Source organism: Malaya genurostris, chromosome 1 (assembly GCF_030247185.1).
Source record: "Malaya genurostris strain Urasoe2022 chromosome 1, Malgen_1.1, whole genome shotgun sequence".
NCBI classification, from domain to species: Eukaryota; Metazoa; Arthropoda; class Insecta; order Diptera; family Culicidae; genus Malaya; species Malaya genurostris.
In genome coordinates, this window is record NC_080570.1 from 78,255,903 (window position 1) to 78,279,839 (window position 23,937).

Here is a 23,937-nt window from a genome sequence, read left to right on the forward strand (position 1 = left end):
AATAAGTTTTATAAATCATGCAGACTTTTTCAAGAAACGCATCTATCTTTTTATCTTTACAGTCACGAGAAAAATGAAAGCGCATTTTTTTCGATTCAAAGAAAGCATTAAAGTATTAAATAAAATCTAAGATATTCTTACTATGCAATTCATCCGAATAAATTTAATGTTGGTCGAGAAGCTGGTTTTAAAACTTCCTTGAATTTTGAATCATTTCAAAATAGGTTTAACGCAGGATTCTGCTGCTGATTCTTCATTTTGTTTTATAAACCTTATTACCACTACTTGAGGGGAATATAATCTTATAGTTTTCAGTAGGATTTTATGGAGTTTACAGTTTCAAAGCAAGAATAATGTTGTAACGTAACGTAGTCGATTTAAAATGTACATGAACATTTAACAGTCATCGCTACGATCCTACGAACTCTAAAAAGTTGACTAGGTCGAGGCTCATGAATGGTTTACATTAGAGTTAATTTTTAATGTACCATCAATAATGTTTTCGGTAATAGACATCGTGTAATTCGTTTCATTTTCTTGTCTTCAAACGCCGCTACTAAAACATATGAAACGCCTTGCCAAGCCAGACGCAAGAAGAAACGATGACAAAATTAAATAATATTATTTACTCTACCTACGGTACGAATGAGATAATATCCAATAAAAGCAAAAGTGTATCGTGTTGATGTACCAGTGGCTTACTTTTTTATGCGAAGGTATCCTCGGAAAGTGTTACAACGACCGGTGCTGGTGCTGATGATGTTCAAGCACAGATGAACAGACGTCATATGTAGATATTTTCAGGTTTCACATTTTCTATCTTTTCTGACTCAACCAACTTGTTAGAGATTGATGTGATACTCGCGAGCTTTTTATACAGTTAGTTAGTGTTTCATTGAATAGAAATGATGCTGTGCCTATTTGTCTGTGATATAAGTATAAGCTGAATAAAAAACTTCAATGTCTCGTTAAAAAGTAAACAAAAAACTGGATTGTATGTGGCAGTTAATTGTAGTCGTCAATGCAAGGGTTGGCTCTTGATAAAGAAAGCTTGAAGAAATCTTGTACATGCAAATATCGTCTGTTAGTATTGTCTTGTTCCTGTTTCATCAGCTGAAAACGTAGCAAGGTCAATAGTATCGCCATTACTACAATTTCGCATCGATTAGCTGATTGGCTAAAAAAATTCATCAAATTTTCTCACATAAAAGGTAACGCCATCACTCGAAAAATATTTATTTCAACTGCAGCTCGGAAAACTAAACTCACGGTGTTAAATTAAGCGTGAGCTTGATCACCCACCCCTGGTTGATACAACGTTACTGATCGAGATTATCTGAAATAGCACAGAAAATTTCTAGATGATTAGTCCTGGTGTTGGTAAATCAACTTACGGTGTAGATTGGCTAAGGAATAGGAAGGTTTATTAGTCCAACACTTGAGTTACTAGATGCCGCACATACTACTTCGCATTCCGTAAGTGTCACGGTAGGAGGTTATTTGCTAGCATGAATTTCAGTAATGGTAGTATTTGAGTATTTGAGATGCTTATTTATTAAAATTAAATGTACATACAGGTATTACACTTAGGTTGAACGAAAATTGTTAAATGCTATCGCAGAACAAATTTTTCTAATTGAAAATGTAGAAACGAGTAGGTATGATTTATGCAAACCCACCACAACATATCATAACAGAATTATATCTAAATTGTTCCAGCTCTTGATATTTGTTATGTTGAACCGTTAGGTGGCGTTAGCAGTTCAACATAAACTGCTGACGCACTGATGAGCTGAAAGCGAAACGTAAAAAATGAAAATAGTTATGTGTACTTAGCACAAATCCGGTACTCACGTGGTACCAAATTCCTAAATAACTAGAAAATGTCGTTATTTCAACTACTGATTTCTACTATGAGACTGGATTGTAAATCTAGAGTGAATGAATTTTCCAATGCACAAGACTGTAGATTTAAATTAATGAATATTTAGTTTTGCATCTTAGGTATATTGAAAAATAAACAACTGTAAAGTAACTCTGAATTCAATTTATTGCACCAAATATGTGCATGGAAAAAAGGCAACGTGAATACGAATAATTTTCTCTGATTTAATGCAGATGTAACAGACATAAAAATAATTAACTCCACTTGCATATTCTGAAGCTACCAAAACGCATTCAACCCAATACACACATTTAGTTTTCTCGTACACAAAGCAGATGAAAGTTGGTTTTATTTGCACTCGTTTGATGCGAAATTTGCAATGCGAACGAATCACTAAACTAATTTTTTGCCTTTCTCATATTGAAAGTCTAAATAAATCGGCCAAATTCCGCAATAAACGTAATACCAAGACTTTGTTTTGTTTGACGATGTTTATTCGAGTTTTTTTTTATTAAATTATACAGTTATATGGAGATTGTGCCAAATAAATTATGTTCTGATCATCTATTCGGGGGCAGCCCGTTTGGCATAAGGTCATTTGGCATAATACCGTTTGGCATAACGCTGTTTGGCATAATGGTTATTTGGCATAACAGTTATTTGGCATAATGGTCTTTTGGCATAATGATCATTTGGCAAAATGCCATTTGGCATAATGCCATTTGGCATAATAATAATTAGATTTGCAATATTTTAATCTAATGAAAATTTTCGTTTGTGTTTTGATCGATTGATGTTGTGCAAGGAAAACTCGAACGAAATATGTGAATTTTATTTTCGGTCCAAATATTTCGATGGTGAAATAGCATTATTATTTTTTATTTTTAAAATTCTGTAGTAAATAGCACACAACCTTTTTGTATAAGCAACTCACTTAGTCCCAGCACAATATTCTGTTCGTCATAGATGATTCAAGTCGAGACGGCTGAAGGCCGCGGGTGCGCCAGCGACCCGCCGTCGGAAGCGCCGGCCACTGCGGAGGGGGGGGGGGGGGGGGCAGCGCCCACGCAGAAATCACTTTGTCTAGTTGCGGGCGTTTACCCGGATTACCCAAAGCTAGAGGCTATCCCTCAGTTAAGTCCGACCGAGTGGCAGCGAGGTCGGAAAGCAGGTCATTAAAAACGATGCGGCGTAGCCGCATTAGACCTTTCAAAATTGCACTAAATTAGAACAATTTCTATTAAGCAGCATGTTTTATTTTTTTTCACATTTTTTAACCCACTTTACCATATATTTCCGGAACCTGAAGTCGGATCCAAATAATATTCAAGCATTTTGTATGGGACCACAAGGCCATTTGAATTTAAGTTTGTGAAAAACTCCTAGAAGTTAGTGAAAAAACGTTACACACACATACACACACACACACACACACACACACACACACACACACACACACACACACACACACACACACACACACACACACACACACACACACACACACATTTTGCGTACTCGACGAGTTGACTCGAATGGTATATGACAAAGTCGGTTTCACAGTGATTGCAGTCGGATTCACAGTGATTGCATAACCTTTCTATATGAGAAAGGCAAAAATGCGGAAAAGTTTATGTGAACTGTTTCAAATTTCGGTTGTTTGACTAAAGTTTTTCAATTTTGAGTTGCATTTTCAGATTCTTTGTGAAATTCTGCTATAAACACTACTTTTCAATTCTAAAACCATTTAAAACCCCGTTTAACGGAACAGTAAACGTTTATACATTTCAAAAACCAATTACGGCTCGGCAAAGCAAAATTTCAAAATTATAAGAATACTTAGTTGTGATAAATTTAATTGCAAGTGTTTGTAGTTTTTTTGAAAATCGATCTAGTTATTGAATAATTGACCAAAAACGCGACGCGCGCATTCCGCTACATTTCACCGTAAAAGGGGGTTTCAAATAGCCGACCGTCATTTAGAGCGACGATAACATCGATAACAGAAATCCGTTACTGCTGTCATGATTTGAAAATCATGAAACCAATCATTTTAACTTCTCATGAAACCATGAGCATAAATGAAAATTAATCATGGTACGAAAATGCGTTACTTGAGGAATGTATTTTTTTTAAAGCTCGTAACTCCAGTTTTCTACCCGGATATCACTTTGAACCCTCTGCCTCAAGTGATGTGATGGATTATTTAATAGATTAATGGTAAGACAAAAAGCAGACATTAAAAAGCATGAACTACTGAAAAATTTTACTTGATCCTGAGGCATATTCATTTTATAATGGTGTGGTTTACTCACCGGCTGACAGAGAATTGACAACATAAAGATAATGAACCGAAAATTGACATCATAAGTTTTACATTTTGCATGAATATATCTGAATGTATTCTTACATATTCGATGTGACTGCTGTTGTTAAAATAATATTCCGAGAGGTAACGTAAACCGACTGTAAATTAGGAGCACCATCTAACGAAAATTAGATTTTTTTTTGTTCAACCAGTTTGATTCATTTGTTTCATAGATATAAGAACACAAGCTGTATTGATTCACCTAAATATTTCAAATAAGACGATTTTGAAAACGATGCTTTGAAAACAAAAAAGGAAAAATAGATACGCGGTATTTGCAAGAATTCAACATAGAGTATCTTTTTAAGAGGTTTGATTTACACGTGTATTTTCATGCAGTTCGTTTATGTTTTCCAAATTCTGAAACAAAAAGTCAAATCTGGAGCAATGAACGCAAGTAAACACGTTATTTTAGGTGTCGTGGTTGTTCAAAAACCATATCTAAATTGTTGATGCTTCAGATTAAAAGAAATTTGTTGTGCTTTTCACTGGTTTGCTATTCAAATGTACATTATTTGAGACATTAGTTGAAATCGTATAAACAATACGCCAAACACTTTCACACCATTCCATTTAACTCATATTTAAAATCTTCATATTTTAAAACATAACGCCTGAATTTATGTTGCAAAGATAACCATCGTAGCAGAAAGACGCCTGAAGTTATACCCAACAACGTCAAATGCGTTACGCTAAATTTCAACGAAATCAGTCCAAATGGATCATGATCCAAGAATTTTTAATCATGGTGTATTATCATAACATAAAAATATACTATTTTCCCCAAATCATGACTCGTTTTGCTCATTTCTTAAATCGGAATTTTGCCCGTGTTCCTACCAAATCTGAAGTCCCTGCAATAATACCTAACCCTATTCTGGAAGAATTGAGGGATGAAGTCAAAGCAATATCGACTTCAATCTCCAATATCGAAATTCAAGGCCCAAATACCACCGAGCCTAATTCTCTAGATGAAGAACTAAAAGCGAGTACATCTTCAGAACCAGTACAGACAAAAAACAATCATGGAACGATTATGACTGGTGCTTTATCGGAAACAAAAAAAATTGAAGACCGATTTGAGTGGATATGACAAAAAAACAATTGAGTTGATTGATATTCCAGCATTCAGAATAGAATAATATCATAAGCATTTATCCCATCTGATGCTGATGTAATTTATTAAATAGTGTTTAATTTGAAGACAGAGCTAATGGATCAATTAAACTTAATGAAATTGGGATAACTCAATAATAACGAATTATGATATAATAACTAATTTTGATATTATACAATATCTTGATTCCTTCGATGAAATATCAAGAAAACATCAAGTATTGCTATGACAGCACAGAAACATCAAGACAAGATATGATGATAACATTTGTGACGGTGATCCTAGTTTATGATGGCGCACATCACACGATTATGATGAAGTTCATCTGAACCCTACGTTGTGTCTAAATTGTTCGGAAATATGAAGTCTGGGACGGCTTTCCAACTTAAGCCTGGGATGGCTTACATGCAGCTAAATATGGAGTCATTTTAATTGAAGCCCGATTAGTCCTAAGCTGAGGTGCTGTGATAATGATAAAATGAAACAATGGTTAGCTTATTTGAATTTGTATTTGATTATTCATGAATAAAATGAATTTTTACGAACAACTATTGCTCTAGCTTAGTGTTTCTCGGTTTGTTCCACAACGAAACTTTATGCACTGTAGCTACTCTCATCCAAACAGTACCAAGATAAATTTTGAGCTTGTTTTGCCCTGATCTCCTATATATCTAGATATCACAGTACATGCGCAGACAGTTTAATTATTCCAACTAAAATATCTAAGACAATAAACCGAAGGATGCTCCTACTCAGACCATACAATTCACACTTCTCCTGGACAGATTCCTAGTTGATCATACGCACACTAAAGAAAGCATTAAAACAGTATGTTTAGTGAAAAAATATGTGTGCTAGATCATCAAATCATCACATTAGGATAAACAATGAGAAACGCGTATGAATTGAGCTCACGAACGAAATATAACATAAAAGAAGAAAAACATTTTAGATCAGACTATTCTCAATGAGTCTAGGGAATAAATAAAAACTTCTCTCAAAGTGTTCTGATAACATAGTAGGAAAAGAGAAACTCCTGCTATTATGGCCTTTTACAACATGGAAGAAGAAACCCAGTGTATCTACTCTTGGCTACATTTTTTGCCGCCAAATTCCACACGACCTCTTAGGTTGGACCTATCCGGAGAAAGATAGTTAGAACTATGAATCACTTACAGGACCCCAGCCCTCTCAAATGAAAGTTAGTATATGGAGTAGTACAATAACTGCTATTATATTTTATTAAAATCCAACTACGGATTCCGGAGGTTTGGTTCGGCTAGAAATAACAATTTGATAACCGACTAGAAACAACAAGCTCCGGAAGTAGCAACCAAAAGAGTTAGAAGTGGAAGCGATCGATTTCTCAAAAACATCTCATGAACTGAAAATCTGTACTGTTCTCGTTTCGTAGACTACTAACCAAAGTGCAATCGGTCGTTTTGATTTTCGATGCCCAAAAGCTTAAATAGTCCGATTCACTCTCCTTCGTCTTTCATGGAAATATCCCTTAAACCTACCGAGTTACCATGACCGCAGAAAACAGATTGGTCTAGATTTATTATCTGTTCGTCGAAATATTGGTAAGGCTACTGTTGTGGCAGATCTATTTCAGTCGCAAATCGATTGCTCGGAACTATGATAATTCTTACAATTAGACATTCGATGCCGTAATCTTCGAACTTTTTTTTTCGGATTCCTTATGCTAGAACCAATTATGGCGATAACGAGCCAATTGCTAACATGTGATGCATATTCAACAACTGTTTCAATAATTTCGGCATTCATTTATCGCGTAATGTAATGATCAAGAAATACTTTCTCCGATTACTGCCTAATTAGTTTTAATTTCCATAGAAGAACTAAATGTAAGAAAAATGTATCATTTGGATGATTATAATGTTGATTTAAAAGTTGAGGAAGTTTTATGCCTTTTAGAGAGCTAGTTTAGCAGAAACTAACTTCAATGGGATTTTCCCTGCACCAAATAAAAAAATAAACTGAAAGGCATCATTGTACCAACACAAAAATTAAAAAAATATATTTTTCGCTGAGGAAGAAAAGAGGCTGGGGGTGACAAGATGGGGATGGGGATTTAAATTCATCGAAATTTAGCATGACGTAATTTGTGCATGACACCTAAGTGTAAGTTAAATCTATAAATGGGAATAAATGTCCAGCGTTTGTAGGTCGTAGTCAAATTCTTTGAACTGGTGAACGAAAAACGTTTCTCGAACGAAACGAGGGAAAAGTGGGATATATCGAAATTGATCCATTCATGTAGAATGCTGAATATTTAAAAAAAATATTGGTTAAATCTCGATTACTTCTTGTTCCATTTGATGTTTGAATCGCTAAAAATTTAATTTATACCTATTTTAATTAAATCTAAATTTAACCCTACGTCAAACTGATGGGTCCAGCCAGACCATTTTCGTTTTTTACCATCAATTTTACATATTGATAATTTATCTATCGACTTGAGGTTTCAGGTAAAAATTTTATTGGCTATCGATTTTTGCAATGTGTCCCCGAAAAGGTAGAAAAACGGCTGGGTTGAAACATTACCCTCGGTCTGACTAATGGTATCTGGCTGGACCCCATACATTTTGTATAGAAAGACATATGATTTAATATATGTTTATGATTTTTTAAATGTTTTTGTTGTATTTCTCCATTCTAACCTCCATTTAAGTTCACATCGTACATATACAAGTGTTCATTCATAAACATACAGCCGTACGTTTGTCTTTATTCTTGCTTTTGCGTTCTTTCTATATTCTGTTATTAGTATTCTTTGCCCATTCACTTCTGGACATAGTGTGTAAACGAACACTTGACCTGAGAAAATGGTACGGAAACACACATTCGTCTGTGTATATATTTTGTGAGTGTTCTGTTAGTATTGGCTGTTAGACTCATCATATCTGCGTCTCAGTTTATGAATGAAAGTAGAACGCATAGGGCACAAGTGCCAGTAAACATATTAGGCCGTATGAATAGAATGTAATAAAATCTGTTGTGTGTAGTATCTTCTCAAAAACAAAGTCCACAGAGTATAACGCGGTGTGGTATGAATAAAAAATTAGAGGGTTGTATTCAAGACACGACCGAGCACAATAACATTAAAAATGAAACGTTTCTAGGGTCTTCATACTAAATACAAAAATAAAGATGATAATGATGATGATACACTAAACTTCACTACACTTTAAAGTTACTTGAAAGCTCAATTTTAGATACAAACAACCTAAAGATTTAAACCTGAACAAATGAAACTATTTTATTTTATGATGATAATTTTCGAGAAACGTACAAACTTATTAATTTGATTTGATTTATATCCTTTATTTACCCCCAGTTTTAACCTAATAATGGTCGTTCACTGGGTGGACTTATTAATTTTATAAACAATTAATCGATCCAAGAGAATGTTGCACCAGTAATCTCAGTAATTTTATTAATCCTTCAAAATCGTCGATAATCTTCTGAAAGTGTCGGTAAATAATATGGCAACAATACGAGGAAGAAAACATGTGAAAAAGTCCGCATAAAATATTTAGTTACTTACATTGATTTTCGCTTTGGCATATTAGGAATATACGGAATGGATACGCAACAAAATTCCGAAATTTTTTTTAACACATGAATAAACATTGTCATAGTTACAACGCGTGTAGCCATCAGACGCTTATTGTTTTGAAGCAAATAATAATTCAACTGAAACTCGTCATTAACTAAATTCTACGAGGGTTCATATTCAAACGATACATGTAAAATTTGTTCGTATGGGAATGAAGATTTAAGTATGCAAACCGATCCGTTGACAAATTAAAACATTTTTAAGCGAATTAGATCCGGAAAATCTATCGCCGATAATTCTAAATTGGCCTGATAGTTACCAGAGAACCAAAATAAAATACTCAATTCAAACCTATTTTTCAATGGTATGCAATTGAAATATTCAAATGACATTATCTCATAAGTTTAAGTTAAATGTTTACGAATCGATTAGTTGTTGAATTAAATAAATCCATCAACAAATGACTGAGTTATAAGCGTTCAAAATTATGACAGAAAAATGTTACGCGATTAGTTTTGCATGTTTTAAATTGACACCCAGCCTCGGGAAGCGAAGTGTAAGGCATTTTTAATGGCAAAATCGACCAAAAATTTGCTAAATACATGGGATATTTCAAAAGCATCGGTAACCACGCTGATTCGGTTCTTCAATAGCTAGATGATATATAAGATACTCAAGCGAACACGGTGTTGCACAGACAACAGGAAATTTCACCAACACAAAATGCAAAAGCGACAATCCAGCAAGTGAACGCATATACAATCCAGTCATCAGCTCACTGGACAAGCTACTTGTTTCATTCACAGTCAAACATCAACTAGGCAAAGAAATATTGTGCAGCCTATATTTATAGATTTCTCTTCATACTAGGCATAACGATACGGTGTTTTTTATGCATGACACAAAGCCTCCTATGCCGAACAAAAAGTTGACGTCATTTTGTACAACAGGGATTGGTGGATGAAAACATAGGTCGATTCCAACCATTTTTACAATAGTACGCTATTGAAATACTGAAACGACGTCGTCATACATGTTTAAGTTAAAAGTTTCCGAATCGATTGGTTTTTAAATTATAACAATCCATCAACAAATGACCGAGTTATTAACGTTCAAAATTATGACACAAAAAGGTTACGCGACTATTTTTGAAACTTTTAATTGACACCCGGCCCCATATAGTGAAGAGTAAGGCATTTTTAATGCCAAAACAAGTTCGAACATGTAGTTAATGCTACTTCCGAATTTAAGCATTTACTGCATACCGTATCGACACAGAGCCGGAAAAGCTGGCATAAGCATGCACAAAGCAAGAAACGTACTTACATCTGTAAAAATGCCACTATTTTAATTTCTGTACTTCACTTTATCAGCAAACACTCGAGTAGCAACCTGTAGTGCTACCTACCGAAAACTTGTAGTAAATACTACAGTTTGTAACATGTTTTGACAGGAACGTGATCCACACGTAGCATTTACCTAGGACAGGACCTGGCAATTGTTAATCCACTTTTAGGACCAATTTCGGACCAGCTCGTGATTGGTTGAAATTGACATAAGCATGTACAAGTTGTTGAAATCATTATTACTGCAGGGTGGTTGAAAAAGTGTTGTCAGTATCGTCGGTAACAATGTAGCTTGATATTGGATATTTTATTTTCCGGGTCATCTTTTCAAAATTATTAATTTCAATAGGATTTAAGTTCAATTTGCTTTTAAGTCCTGTCAATGCGGAAAGTATACGAGTACATTTAAAAATAACTGGATGAAACAAAGAGAAAGCCTGAAATCACGAAGTGTGATATGGACGAGAATATTGATTATGTTGGTTGAGAATTGCACCGAATCTTTGGATACTTCTGTATGTTATTATTTTGCTCAAATAGAATATGTTGAATAATTTAGTTAATAAAGCTGAAAAAATTAATTACCCAAAATTGAGTGTTTTAGAAAAATTTTATTAAGCTGTTTCAACTAAACGTTTTCTTCAAAACAATTATCTGATCAAAATGAATCCAGAGCTATATTTTTGACCGGTATAACATTTGTCTAAGTGTTTTCAAATGATAAATAATTGCATGTTATAAGGGGAGAAAGTTTTCAGAATGAATAATTATTTCTACTAGCAACAGTGATCGCGAGGCATTTATTATTTACAGCAGGGAGCAACCGGAATAAGAAGAAAAATATTTTTCTGGAAAAAGAAGCCAGTTGTCTGGTCCTGTCCTAGGCATTTACTACCGAAATTCAAGCATGCTACGTTTTATTCATACGGCCCAGTATTTCGCAATTATTTGCCTATTTTTCGAATTTAAATCTGTTGATAGGAGAGTTTTAGGGTAGCGCTGAATTGTCGGCTATCACTTCTGGTTGCGGAGGCATGATGATATGAGTGACGTAAGCGGTCAAACGCGTTGATGTTTTACCGCTATATTGCAAAAGAAAAGGTGCAGCCGATTTGAACAAACCAAGATTCGTTTGATAGCTTCTGTTGAATTTTGGGTCAAGATCGAAGATCAAATGGCGGTTGCTTCTGGTTCCGGTAATATAATGGTATAAGCGACGTAACCGACAAAACGCGTTATTTTTGTCGTGAATACGACTTACTTTACTATGGGGTGCCTTTTCAAAATTTACGATTCACTCTCCTTCGTCTTTCATGGAAATATCCCTTAAACCTACCGAGTTACCATGACCGCAGAAAACAGATTGGTCTAGATTTATTATCTGTTCGTCGAAATATTGGTAAGGCTACTGTTGTGGCAGATCTATTTCAGTCGCAAATCGATTGCTCGGAACTATGATAATTCTTACAATTAGACATTCGATGCCGTAATCTTCGAACTTTTTTTTTCGGATTCCTTATGCTAGAACCAATTATGGCGATAACGAGCCAATTGCTAACATGTGATGCATATTCAACAACTGTTTCAATAATTTCGGCATTCATTTTTCGCGTAATGTAATGATCAAGAAATACTTTCTCCGATTACTGCCTAATTAGTTTTAATTTCCATAGAAGAACTAAATGTAAGAAAAATGTATCATTTGGATGATTATAATGTTGATTTAAAAGTTGAGGAAGTTTTATGCCTTTTAGAGAGCTAGTTTAGCAGAAACTAACTTCAATGGGATTTTCCCTGCACCAAATAAAAAAATAAACTGAAAGGCATCATTGTACCAATACAAAAATTAAAAAAATATATTTTTCGCTGAGGAAGAAAAGAGGCTGGGGGTGACAAGATGGGGATGGGGATTTAAATTCATCGAAATTTAGCATGACGTAATTTGTGCATGACACCTAAGTGTAAGTTAAATCTATAAATGGGAATAAATGTCCAGCGTTTGTAGGTCGTAGTCAAATTCTTTGAACTGGTGAACGAAAAACGTTTCTCGAACGAAACGAGGGAAAAAGTGGGAGATATCGAAATTGATCCATTCATGTAGAATGCTGAATATTTAAAAAAAATATTGGTTAAATCTCGATTACTTCTTGTTCCATTTGATGTTTGAATCGCTAAAAATTTAATTTATACCTATTTTAATTAAATCTAAATTTAACCCTACGTCAAACTGATGGGTCCAGCCAGACCATTTTCGTTTTTTACCATCAATTTTACATATTTATAATTTATCTATCGACTTGAGGTTTCAGGTAAAAATTTTATTGGCTATCGATTTTTGCAATGTGTCCCCGAAAAGGTAGAAAAACGGCTGGGTTGAAACATTACCCTCGGTCTGACTAATGGTATCTGGCTGGACCCCATACATTTTGTATAGAAAGACATATGATTTAATATATGTTTATGATTTTTTAAATGTTTTTGTTGTATTTCTCCATTCTAACCTCCATTTAAGTTCACATCGTACATATACAAGTGTTCATTCATAAACATACAGCCGTACGTTTGTCTTTATTCTTGCTTTTGCGTTCTTTCTATATTCTGTTATTAGTATTCTTTGCCCATTCACTTCTGGACATAGTGTGTAAACGAACACTTGACCTGAGAAAATGGTACGGAAACACACATTCGTCTGTGTATATATTTTGTGAGTGTTCTGTTAGTATTGGCTGTTAGACTCATCATATCTGCGTCTCAGTTTATGAATGAAAGTAGAACGCATAGGGCACAAGTGCCAGTAAACATATTAGGCCGTATGAATAGAATGTAATAAAATCTGTTGTGTGTAGGTTCTTCTCAAAAACAAAGTCCACAGAGTATAACGCGGTGTGGTATGAATAAAAAATTAGAGGGTTGTATTCAAGACACGACCGAGCACAATAACATTAAAAATGAAACGTTTCTAGGGTCTTCATACTAAATACAAAAATAAAGATGATAATGATGATGATACACTAAACTTCACTACACTTTAAAGTTACTTGAAAGCTCAATTTTAGATACAAACAACCTAAAGATTTAAACCTGAACAAATGAAACTATTTTATTTTATGATGATAATTTTCGAGAAACGTACAAACTTATTAATTTGATTTGATTTATATCGTTTATTTACCCCCAGTTTTAACCTAATAATGGTCGTTCACTGGGTGGACTTATTAATTTTATAAACAATTAATCGATCCAAGAGAATGTTGCACCAGTAATCTCAATAATGGTGTAATTTTATTAATCCTTCAAAATCGTCGATAATCTTCGGAAAGTGTCGGTAAATAATATGGCAACAATACGAGGAAGAAAACATGTGAAAAAGTCCGCATAAAATATTTAGTTACTTACATTGATTTTCGCTTTGGCATATTAGGAATATACGGAATGGATACGCAACAAAATTCCAAAATTTTTTTTAACACATGAATAAACATTGTCATAGTTACAACGCGTTTAGCCATCAGACGCTTATTGTTTTGAAGCAAATAATAATTCAACTGAAACTCGTCATTAACTAAATTCTACGAGGGTTCATATTCAAACGATACATGTAAAATTTGTTCGTATGGGAATGAAGATTTAAGTATGCAAACCGATCCGTTGACAAATTAAAACATTTTTAAGCGTACAATATTGAAGCTTTGCAATCATTTAAATTAGGAAAATCCATTAACAAATCATCGAGGAACAAGCGCTCCAAATTAGATCCGGAAAATCTATCGCCGATAATTCTAAATTGGCCTGATAGTTACCAGAGAACCAAAATAAAATACTCAATTCAAACCTATTTTTCAATGGTATGCAATTGAAATATTCAAATGACATTATCTCATAAGTTTAAGTTGAATGTTTACGAATCGATTAGTTGTTGAATTAAATAAATCCATCAACAAATGACTGAGTTATAAGCGTTCAAAATTATGACAGAAAAATGTTACGCGATTAGTTTTGCATGTTTTAAATTGACACCCAGCCTCGGGAAGCGAAGTGTAAGGCATTTTTAATGGCAAAATCGACCAAAAATTTGCTAAATACATGGGATATTTCAAAAGCATCGGTAACCACGCTGATTCGGTTCTTCAATAGCTAGATGATATATAAGATACTCAAGCGAACACGGTGTTGCACAGACAACAGGAAATTTCACCAACACAAAATGCAAAAGCGACAATCCAGCAAGTGAACGCATATACAATCCAGTCATCAGCTCACTGGACAAGCTACTTGTTTCATTCACAGTCAAACATCAACTAGGCAAAGAAATATTGTGCAGCCTATATTTATAGATTTCTCTTCATACTAGGCATATGCCCCGTTTACACTTCTGCTGACTGCCAGCATGCTGGTGTCAGTGTACTGCCCTCTGAGGAAAAAAACGTTCAACGGTGGTCCTTCGTTGGTCTAATACTTTGGATCATTGGACCACAGTTGAACGTTTTTTCCTAAGAGGGCAGTACACTGACACCAGCATGCTGGCAGCCAGCAGAAGTGTAAACGGGGCAATAACGATACGGTGTTTTTTATGCATGACGCAAAGCCTCCTATGCCGAACAAAAAGTTGACGTCATTTTGTACAACAGGGATTGGTGGATGAAAACATAGGTCGATTCCAACCATTTTTTCAATAGTACGCTATTGAAATACTGAAACGACGTCGTCATACATGTTTAAGTTAAAAGTTTCCGAATCGATTGGTTTTTAAATTATAACAATCCATCAACAAATGACCGAGTTATTAACGTTCAAAATTATGACACAAAAAGGTTACGCGACTATTTTTGAAACTTTTAATTGACACCCGGCCCCATATAGTGAAGAGTAAGGCATTTTTAATGCCAAAACAAGTTCGAACATGTAGTTAATGCTACTTCCGAATTTAAGCATTTACTGCATACCGTATCGACACAGAGCCGGAAAAGCTGGCATAAGCATGCACAAAGCAAGAAACGTACTTACATCTGTAAAAATGCCACTATTTTAATTTCTGTACTTCACTTTATCAGCAAACACTCGAGTAGCAACCTGTAGTGCTACCTACCGAAAACTTGTAGTAAATACTACAGTTTGTAACATGTTTTGACAGGAACGTGATCCACACGTAGCATTTACCTAGGACAGGACCTGACAATTGTTAATCCACTTTTAGGACCAATTTCGGACCAGCTCGTGATTGGTTGAAATTGACATAAGCAAGTACAAGTTGTTGAAATCATTATTACTGCAGGGTGGTTGAAAAAGTGTTGTCAGTATCGTCGGTAACAATGTAGCTTGATATTGGATATTTTATTTTCCGGGTCATCTTTTCAAAATTATTAATTTCAATAGGATTTAAGTTCAATTTGCTTTTAAGTCCTGTCAATGCGGAAAGTATACGAGTACATTTAAAAATAACTGGATGAAACAAAGAGAAAGCCTGAAATCACGAAGTGTGATATGGACGAGAATATTGATTATGTTGGTTGAGAATAGCACCGAATCTTTGGATACTTCTGTATGTTATTATTTTGCTCAAATAGAATATGTTGAATAATTTAGTTAATAAAGCTGAAAAAATTAATTACCCAAAATTGAGTGTTTTAGAAAAATTTTATTAAGCTGTTTCAACTAAACGTTTTCTTCAAAACAATTATCTGATCAAAATGAATCCAGAGCTATATTTTTGACCGATATAACATTTGTCTAAGTGTTTTCAAATGATAAATAATTGCATGTTATAAGGGGAGAAAGTTTTCAGAATGAATAATTATTTCTACTAGCAACAGTGATCGCGAGGCATTTATTATTTACAGCAGGGAGCAACCGGAATAAGAAGAAAAATATTTTTCTGGAAAAAGAAGCCAGTTGTCTGGTCCTGTCCTAGGCATTTACTACCGAAATTCAAGCATGCTACGTTTTATTCATACGGCCCAGTATTTCGCAATTATTTGCCTATTTTTCGAATTTAAATCTGTTGATAGGAGAGTTTTAGGGTAGCGCTGAATTGTCGGCTATCACTTCTGGTTGCGGAGGCATGATGATATGAGTGACGTAAGCGGTCAAACGCGTTGATGTTTTACCGCTATATTGCAAAAGAAAAGGTGCAGCCGATTTGAACAAACCAAGATTCGTTTGATAGCTTCTGTTGAATTTTGGGTCAAGATCGAAGATCAAATGGCGGTTGCTTCTGGTTCCGGTAATATAATGGTATAAGCGACGTAACCGACAAAACGCGTTATTTTTGTCGTGAATACGACTTACTTTACTATGGGGTGCCTTTTCAAAATTTACCCTCTGAGAGAGTGATAAGTTTTTGATCGTGAATATCTTTTGTTGTATCTAACGAATCAACATAATTTTTTCTACTTGCCATCGGAAATATGATCACAATTTTATGATAAAATTTTCAGTTGTGTGACATAATCTCAAATAGTTCAAAATTAAACTTTTCTGAAATGTTTGGTATAAACGAGTATCAAAGAGAATAATTCATAAGGCGCGTTTGCCTTTCTCGTATTTCGAAAGCTCATAGCTCAGTGATCTGTGGATGGATTTATATAATCTAACTACCAATAAACGTGTATAGCAAAAGCATTATAGTATTTCAATAGTACACTAACGAAATCACGTAAAAGAAAGCTCCTAACAAAAATTGAATCAGTTTGGATTCTATCGCCACTGCGAGCAGATATATTTTGTACCGTTCGCAAAGCTAGTTTCACTTCCGACAAAAGCGATTACGTCACAGCTGCCAGTCATTTGCATGGATGAAAAAGCAACGGTGGAGAGCATTACAAAAAAATCAGCCGTTCTAATGGCTCTAAAAGTTTTCTGAAGAGCTATTAGGATTTCAGCTTTCTTCACGTTTCGCCTTCGGCTCATCAGTGCTTAAAGCAGTTCAAATTGAACTGCCATCTCCGCCTAACAGTTCAATTTGAACCGCTAAGCAGACGCAAAGTTTACACTATTTGTGTAACGACTTTTTGGATTTTGCACCGAGATGCTATATCCTTTCTGATGGCTAGAACGAAAACGAGTGACGACTGACTACTGGATTTGTTGTTCGCAAATCGAAAGGAAATATCCTCAGTTTAGTGCAAATCTAGAACAGTTTGGTTAGATTTTTGCACTTTTCGTTGTGTGAAATTCACAGTAATCGAGATCAAGTGAAGCCTAAATGTGGAAAACCGCTTTGTTTTCTCAGAGATGGCTTAACCGATTTTCGCAAGTCTAGGTTCATTTGGAAACAAATATTAAAGGCAAAAATCCACGAAAGGAATGTAATGCCAGGACTTTTATGTATAATGTAATCAAAGGAGTTATAAACTGATCATTACAAGCACAGACTTCACTATCTGCCTAAAATCCTACAACATCTGAGAAACAAGAAGTATCTGTGCTGGATAGCCAAACCACACTTCATCTCGCAAAGTAATAATATAAGTAATAACTTGTTTACTCTTTTATTAATTTGACTAAAATAACCAATTCAAACACATCGCGAAAAGTTACTAAAGCATTAATATTCGAGATTTCACCCAAGTTTTACATATTACATTACATACATATTTACATAGCCCAAAAATTAAAAAAAAACAAGCAATTTTTTAAAATCTTCTAGCAGAAAGAGAAATATCAGTTTGTTTAGTTCATTTTGCTAAACAAACTGATATTTCTAGTTTTGCTTTTTGTAACAATGACCGTTTTCCTAGGATTCATAGTGCCGCACTTTTTTCGTGTATTTCATTCATTAAACGATTACGAACGATATATTACAGACTATTTAATTTAAGTAATCTTCACATTTCAGAAAATTAATCACAAATATGACGGCGGTAGAGGTTCATTCTGGTTACAAATTCTACGGAAAGGCGACGGATCTAAACAAAAAGATTGTTTTGAACCACCTCAACATGAGTGTCACTAGAGGATCTATGTGAGTATAATTTGTTTCTTAACCTTAAGAAGATTACATTGGATAATGAAATCAGTGACAAACGATGAACTCGTATAAACCTATACGGAAATTACCTTTACTGTGCTAGGACAGTGGACGTTTTCGTTTCTTCGAAACTCATGGGTTTTAAATGTTTCAAACGTTACAAAAATCCTTCCATGGTTCGCCATAGGTCATTATAAACCAATATATTAGGTGCCAATAATAATATTTTGAGCATTATGAGAAATCGTTCTACGGGTATAATATCAGACTTCAAAAAAAATAAATTAGTCGAAAAACCATGCGTCTCCATCAAATTATCATCTGATGGAGATGCGTGGTATTTAGTTCTGAGATTATACACCACTCGCTTTCAGAACTAAATAACATGCGTGTTCATCTACAACTTGAGTTCAGGACTTTGGTATTACTTACACGCACGCTCGCACCCCTGGCACGATTTACCAAGCAATAATATAAGCAATGCACCAGTGAACATGTGTGCCTGTGAGGGGTTATAATTTGGACCAGTGAGGAAATATATTTCTAATACACTGTTTAAAGATATTATTTATTAACTGATAAGTAATTTTTCCTACATTTATGGTATTCAAACCAAAGCAAATACACTGCAGTTATCTTTAATCACTTATTTTTGCTATATTTCGTGAAAGCTCTAAAATATAAAAAAAATACAGTTTTTTGTAGAAAAAAGTATTCATCAGACACCATGACCATGCGCGATGTCAACAATAATCCAAAACCAAACGAAATTAAAAATCGCTCAGCCCCATTGGATTGTTCGAGTTATTTATGTGAAACAAGGCAACCAAAACTTCTAATGATTGATATTTTCAATCAAACAGTTCAATCAATCGCCATGCATTTGAATGTGCGATTGCACGAGTATCTCCTTCGATTGATCTATTACACGCGGTTTTCTTTATATAGGGGTAGATGGGGTAAAATCGCCCCCTAAGGAAATGTAGCTATACCTTAGCTATAGATAATAACAGAAACTCATAACAACCACGGGGCAATATGCACCCTCATAAAGCTTATTTTTCATATTTAAAGAAAGCTTTAGACTTTTCGATGACGAAATATTTGCCAGGTGGAAGATTGTTCACTATCATTCATTAAATTGATAACTTATGGATAATTGTTGTAAGCGAATTCTTGAGCATTTTGCCTCACACAATTCGGGTCGTTTTGCCCCCAAAAGTATGAGACGATAAATTTGACGATTTTTCTATAAAATTGCTAATATATCGTCTGTATTAGAACTAATTTTAGAAACCCGAATGACTGGCAAAGAAGTTCACTGGTTACAAAATTAAAATCGTCTTCCTCACCCTAGAAAATTACTATGGAACGAACATCAAAAACTACTTATAACAGAGACATAATAGATTTTTCGAAAGTTTTCCAGATATGATTGAACCATGGCTACCAAAATTTTAAAGTAATCTGTTGTTATGGCGGACTTTCAGTATCATTAAAATTTCAGTGAAAAAAATTGGTAGCTTTTGAGAAAAGCAAAAGGTGCATTATGCCTCGGGGGTGCGTTTTACCCCATCTTCCCCTACGTTTGTTACACGATTTTTTTACGATGATTACCGAAGTTACGCGGTTTGTTTGTATTTTTTTAGGCGATGCCAAAATACAACTTCAAATCGTTTTATAGGGCTTTGTCTTGTTGTCTAGCAGCTACCTTCCTCTGACATGTTACACATGATACTAAAAACTATAAACATTTATTGACACATATCCAAACATTAGCGGAATCGAACGAGTGTTTCATAAGTTATAAATATATCAATAACAAATCGAAAAACCTATTTTAATCCACCTAGTGGTGTAATGATGCCTTTCTCATATTACTCATTACATACCGTGAAATTCGCAAAAACAACTATTTATTGAATAGAAATAGGAAAATTTGCTCGGACCTAATCTCACAAACTCTATAAATCCTGTTTACCCTGTAGTTCCGGAATCGAAAGTAGTATCCACAACAAATTAAGGAATTCCGTATGAAACTGTAAGATTTTTTGTTTGAACCTATAAGTTTGTGAAAATCGATCCAAGAAAAGTGAACGAGATCCTTTTTACAGTTTTTAATCACTATTTCCAATTCTTCCGAAACCGGATTCAGATAAACAGAATAGCCGAAGTTGGTTCGTTTACTACCAACAAATATGACCTACAAATTGGAACAGATTTGAACGAAGTTAAACCTATACTTACTATCTCATTTTCTATTTCGATTAAACCAATTAAACGAAATCTAACAAACGAAACGAACCTGCGTTTCTGTTACTTCTGCATATGTAAGTCAAGTTAAACAGCATGAGTCAGCAGCATAAAACATGTAGTATTATTATTATTATTATTATTATTATTATTATTATTATTATTATTATTATTATTATTATTATTATTATTATTATTATTATTATTATTATTATTATTATTATAATTATTATTATTATTAGGATTATTATTAGTATTATTATTATTATTATTATTATTATTATTATTATTATTATTATTATTATTACTTTTTCTTCAAATAACTATTTATAGGAATATGAAATTAAATTATTAGGATTTAAATTGGGTGTTCAGCCACAAGTGGTGAAGCCCTATTATATATATGATTTGGTTGTTACCATGAGGACATCATTTGCTTCCGCAATTCTGAGATTTTTGTGTAGGTAAAATTCTAAACCTAGTTGTATTGTGTAATGGGGAAAAGGAACTTATATACTAACTTACTAACTAATACAGAGAGCGAATCGATTCAATTGATTTTTTTTTTTTTATAAATACGTTTATTTCTTAAGGCAGTTTACATAAGTTTTTCTTCGCCGTAGCATCACTTTTACATAATATTCTTATCCTAATTTAATTCTAACATAGTCACAACGTTTTGAATTTATTAAAACATATTCTCTTATAGCTTAAATATCATCTTAGGTAACTCGTCATTAATTATGAAATCTACTCGGAAATATTATTTGAACCAAACGATTACCTTCTATAAGTTATAAAATAAGCTGTTTTTTTTGACATTTTGTTGATAATTTCATAAACTGTTTCGAGTTTGTTTGTATCATTACATAATTTTTATTCTAATTTAGCTATTGGTTGAACTCATGGACGCAGCTGGGATCAGAACTAAGTCTTAAAAGGGGCCTTTATTAAATTGAAACTCCAATTTTCTTTATGAAATGATAAATAAGTTTCATGTATGAAAGGTCACGACAAGCAAGAATGTCTCGAACTGGGATATTGGATAGTCTACCTTGGGTACGCAAAGAATTTATTAGTTGAGATCTGACATCACGATACTCCACGCATGTCCAAACGACATGATCAATATCCCGATAACCTTCTCCGCAAGCACAATGATTAGTCTCGGAGAGCCCAATTCGAAGGAGATGTGCATCTAACGTGTAGTGATTGGACATGAGTCTGGACATCACACGAATGAAATCCCTACTCACATCCAGTCCCCTGAACCATGCCTTTGTCGATATTTTCGGAATAATTGAGTGCATCCACCGACCCAGATCATCTCTATCCCAAGATGCTTGCCAGCTGGCAAGCGTTCTTTGGCGAGACGAGCTATAGAATTCGTTGAAAGCAATCGGTCGCTCATAAATTTCACCCTCAATAGCACCACGTTTGGCTAAAATATCGGCTCTTTCATTGCCAGGAATGGAGCAATGAGCCGGGAGCCAGACTATAGTGATTAGATAATTATTGTTCAATATGTCGTTCAGGCACTGTTTTATTTTGCCCAGGAAAAACGGTTCATTTTTGCCAGCAGCGTTTGAGCGAATGGCTTCAATTGCACTCAGACTATCTGTGAAGAGGAAATAATGGTTTGGAGATAATGTGACGATTACACTCAAACTATAATGAACTGCTGCTAGCTCTGCTATATAAACAGATGCAGGTTCTTGAAGCCTAAATGAGGCCGAAACATTATTGTTGAACATACCAAACCCTGTCGCTTCTTCAATTCGCGATCCGTCCGTGTAAAACATTTTCTCAGAGTCAATATGCCTGAACTTACTTGAAAATATTTTTGGGATTTCCGTCGAGCGTAGATGATCCGGGATTCCACGCACTTCACGCTGCATGGATGTATCAAAAAATAAAGTTGAGTCAGGGGCACTTAGGATGCTGACACGAATAGGAATATATCTTGAAGGGTTGATTTCCTGTGACATATGGTTAAAATATACTGTCATAAATTTTGTTTGAGAACGAAGCTCGACTAGTCGTTCGAAATTATTAATTACCATGGGATTCAGCACCTCACATCTTATTAGCAGGCGTGATGAAAGCTCCCAAAATCGATCTTTTAATGGAAGAACTCCCGCCAGAACTTCAAGACTCATTGTATGTGTCGAGTGCATGCAGCCTAAGGCAATTCGCAAACAACGGTACTGAATTCGCTCAAGTTTGATAAAATGAGAGTTTGCAGCGGAACGAAAACAAACGCATCCATATTCTATCACTGAAAGTATCGTTGTTTGATACAACTTTATTAGATCTTGCGGATGAGAACCCCACCAAGATCCTGTTATTGTTCGAAGAAAATTTACTCTTTGTTGGCATTTCGTTATCAGATACCTAATGTGTCCTCCCCACGTGCATTTGGAATCGAACCACACCCCGAGGTATTTAAAAGTTAAAACCTGTTGGATCATTCTTCCCATCATATGGAGCTGAAGCTGCGCGGGGTCATGCTTTCTTGAAAAGACGACTAACTCTGTTTTCTCCGCAGAGAATTCGATACCAAGATGAACAGCCCAAACGGACAAGTTATCTAAGGTATCTTGCAATGGTTTATGCAGATCAATAGCTTTGGGCCCAGTAACTGAAACCACGCCATCATCTGCCAATTGTCTTAGTGTACATGGGGTTACTAGACAGCTGTCAATGTCATTCACGTAAAAATTATAGAGGAGCGGACTGAGGCATGAGCCTTGCGGGAGACCCATGTAGCTAATTCTGAATGTTGCCAAATCGCCATGTGAAAAATACATGCACTTCTCTGACAAAAGGTTGTGCAAATAATTATTTATAACCGCTGGAAGTCCATGTTGGTGGAGCTTGTCTGAAAGAACATCAATGGAAACTGAATCAAATGCTCCTTTAATGTCTAAAAATACAGATGCCATTTGTTGCTTTTGAGCGAAGGCAATTTGGATGTCAGACGAAAGTAATGCAAGGCAATCATTCGTCCCTTTATTTCTACGGAAGCCAAACTGAGTATCTGACAACAAACCGTTCGTCTCGACCCAAGTGTCGAGACGTCGCAGAATAATTTTTTCGAACAATTTTCTGATGCAGGACAACATCGCAATGGGTCTATATGAGTTGTGATTGGAAGCTGGTTTCCCCGGCTTTTGAATGGCGATAACTTTCACTTGTCTCCAGTCAGGTGGAACAATATTTTGCTCAAGAAACTTGTTGAACAATTCCAACAAACGTCTTTTTGCGAGGTCGGGCAGATTCTTCACCAAGTTGAATTTAATTCTGTCCAACCCAGGGGCGTTATTGTTACAAGACAAGAGTGCTATAGAAAATTCCATCATTGAAAATGGGTTATTAATAAAACCATTATTTGGAGGAGATTCACGTATAATGCTCTG

At 34.8% G+C, this 23,937-nt stretch overlaps 2 protein-coding genes across 3 annotated transcripts in view; one reads left to right on the plus strand and one right to left on the minus strand.

Moving 5' to 3' along the window:
* LOC131440541 (protein FAM50 homolog) overlaps window positions 1-23,937 on the minus strand; it is a 347,038-nt gene that overhangs the window by 83,679 nt on the left and 239,422 nt on the right. The window lies entirely within an intron of this gene.
* Window positions 1-23,937, plus strand: part of LOC131440540 (ABC transporter G family member 20) — a 109,675-nt gene that overhangs the window by 55,927 nt on the left and 29,811 nt on the right. For both annotated transcript variants that reach the window (XM_058611909.1, XM_058611908.1), the window contains exon 2: window positions 18,134-18,259. In XM_058611909.1, the coding sequence (XP_058467892.1) occupies window positions 18,150-18,259 (110 nt within the window). In that variant the 5' untranslated portion in view covers window positions 18,134-18,149. The remainder of the gene's footprint in view (window positions 1-18,133; window positions 18,260-23,937) is intronic.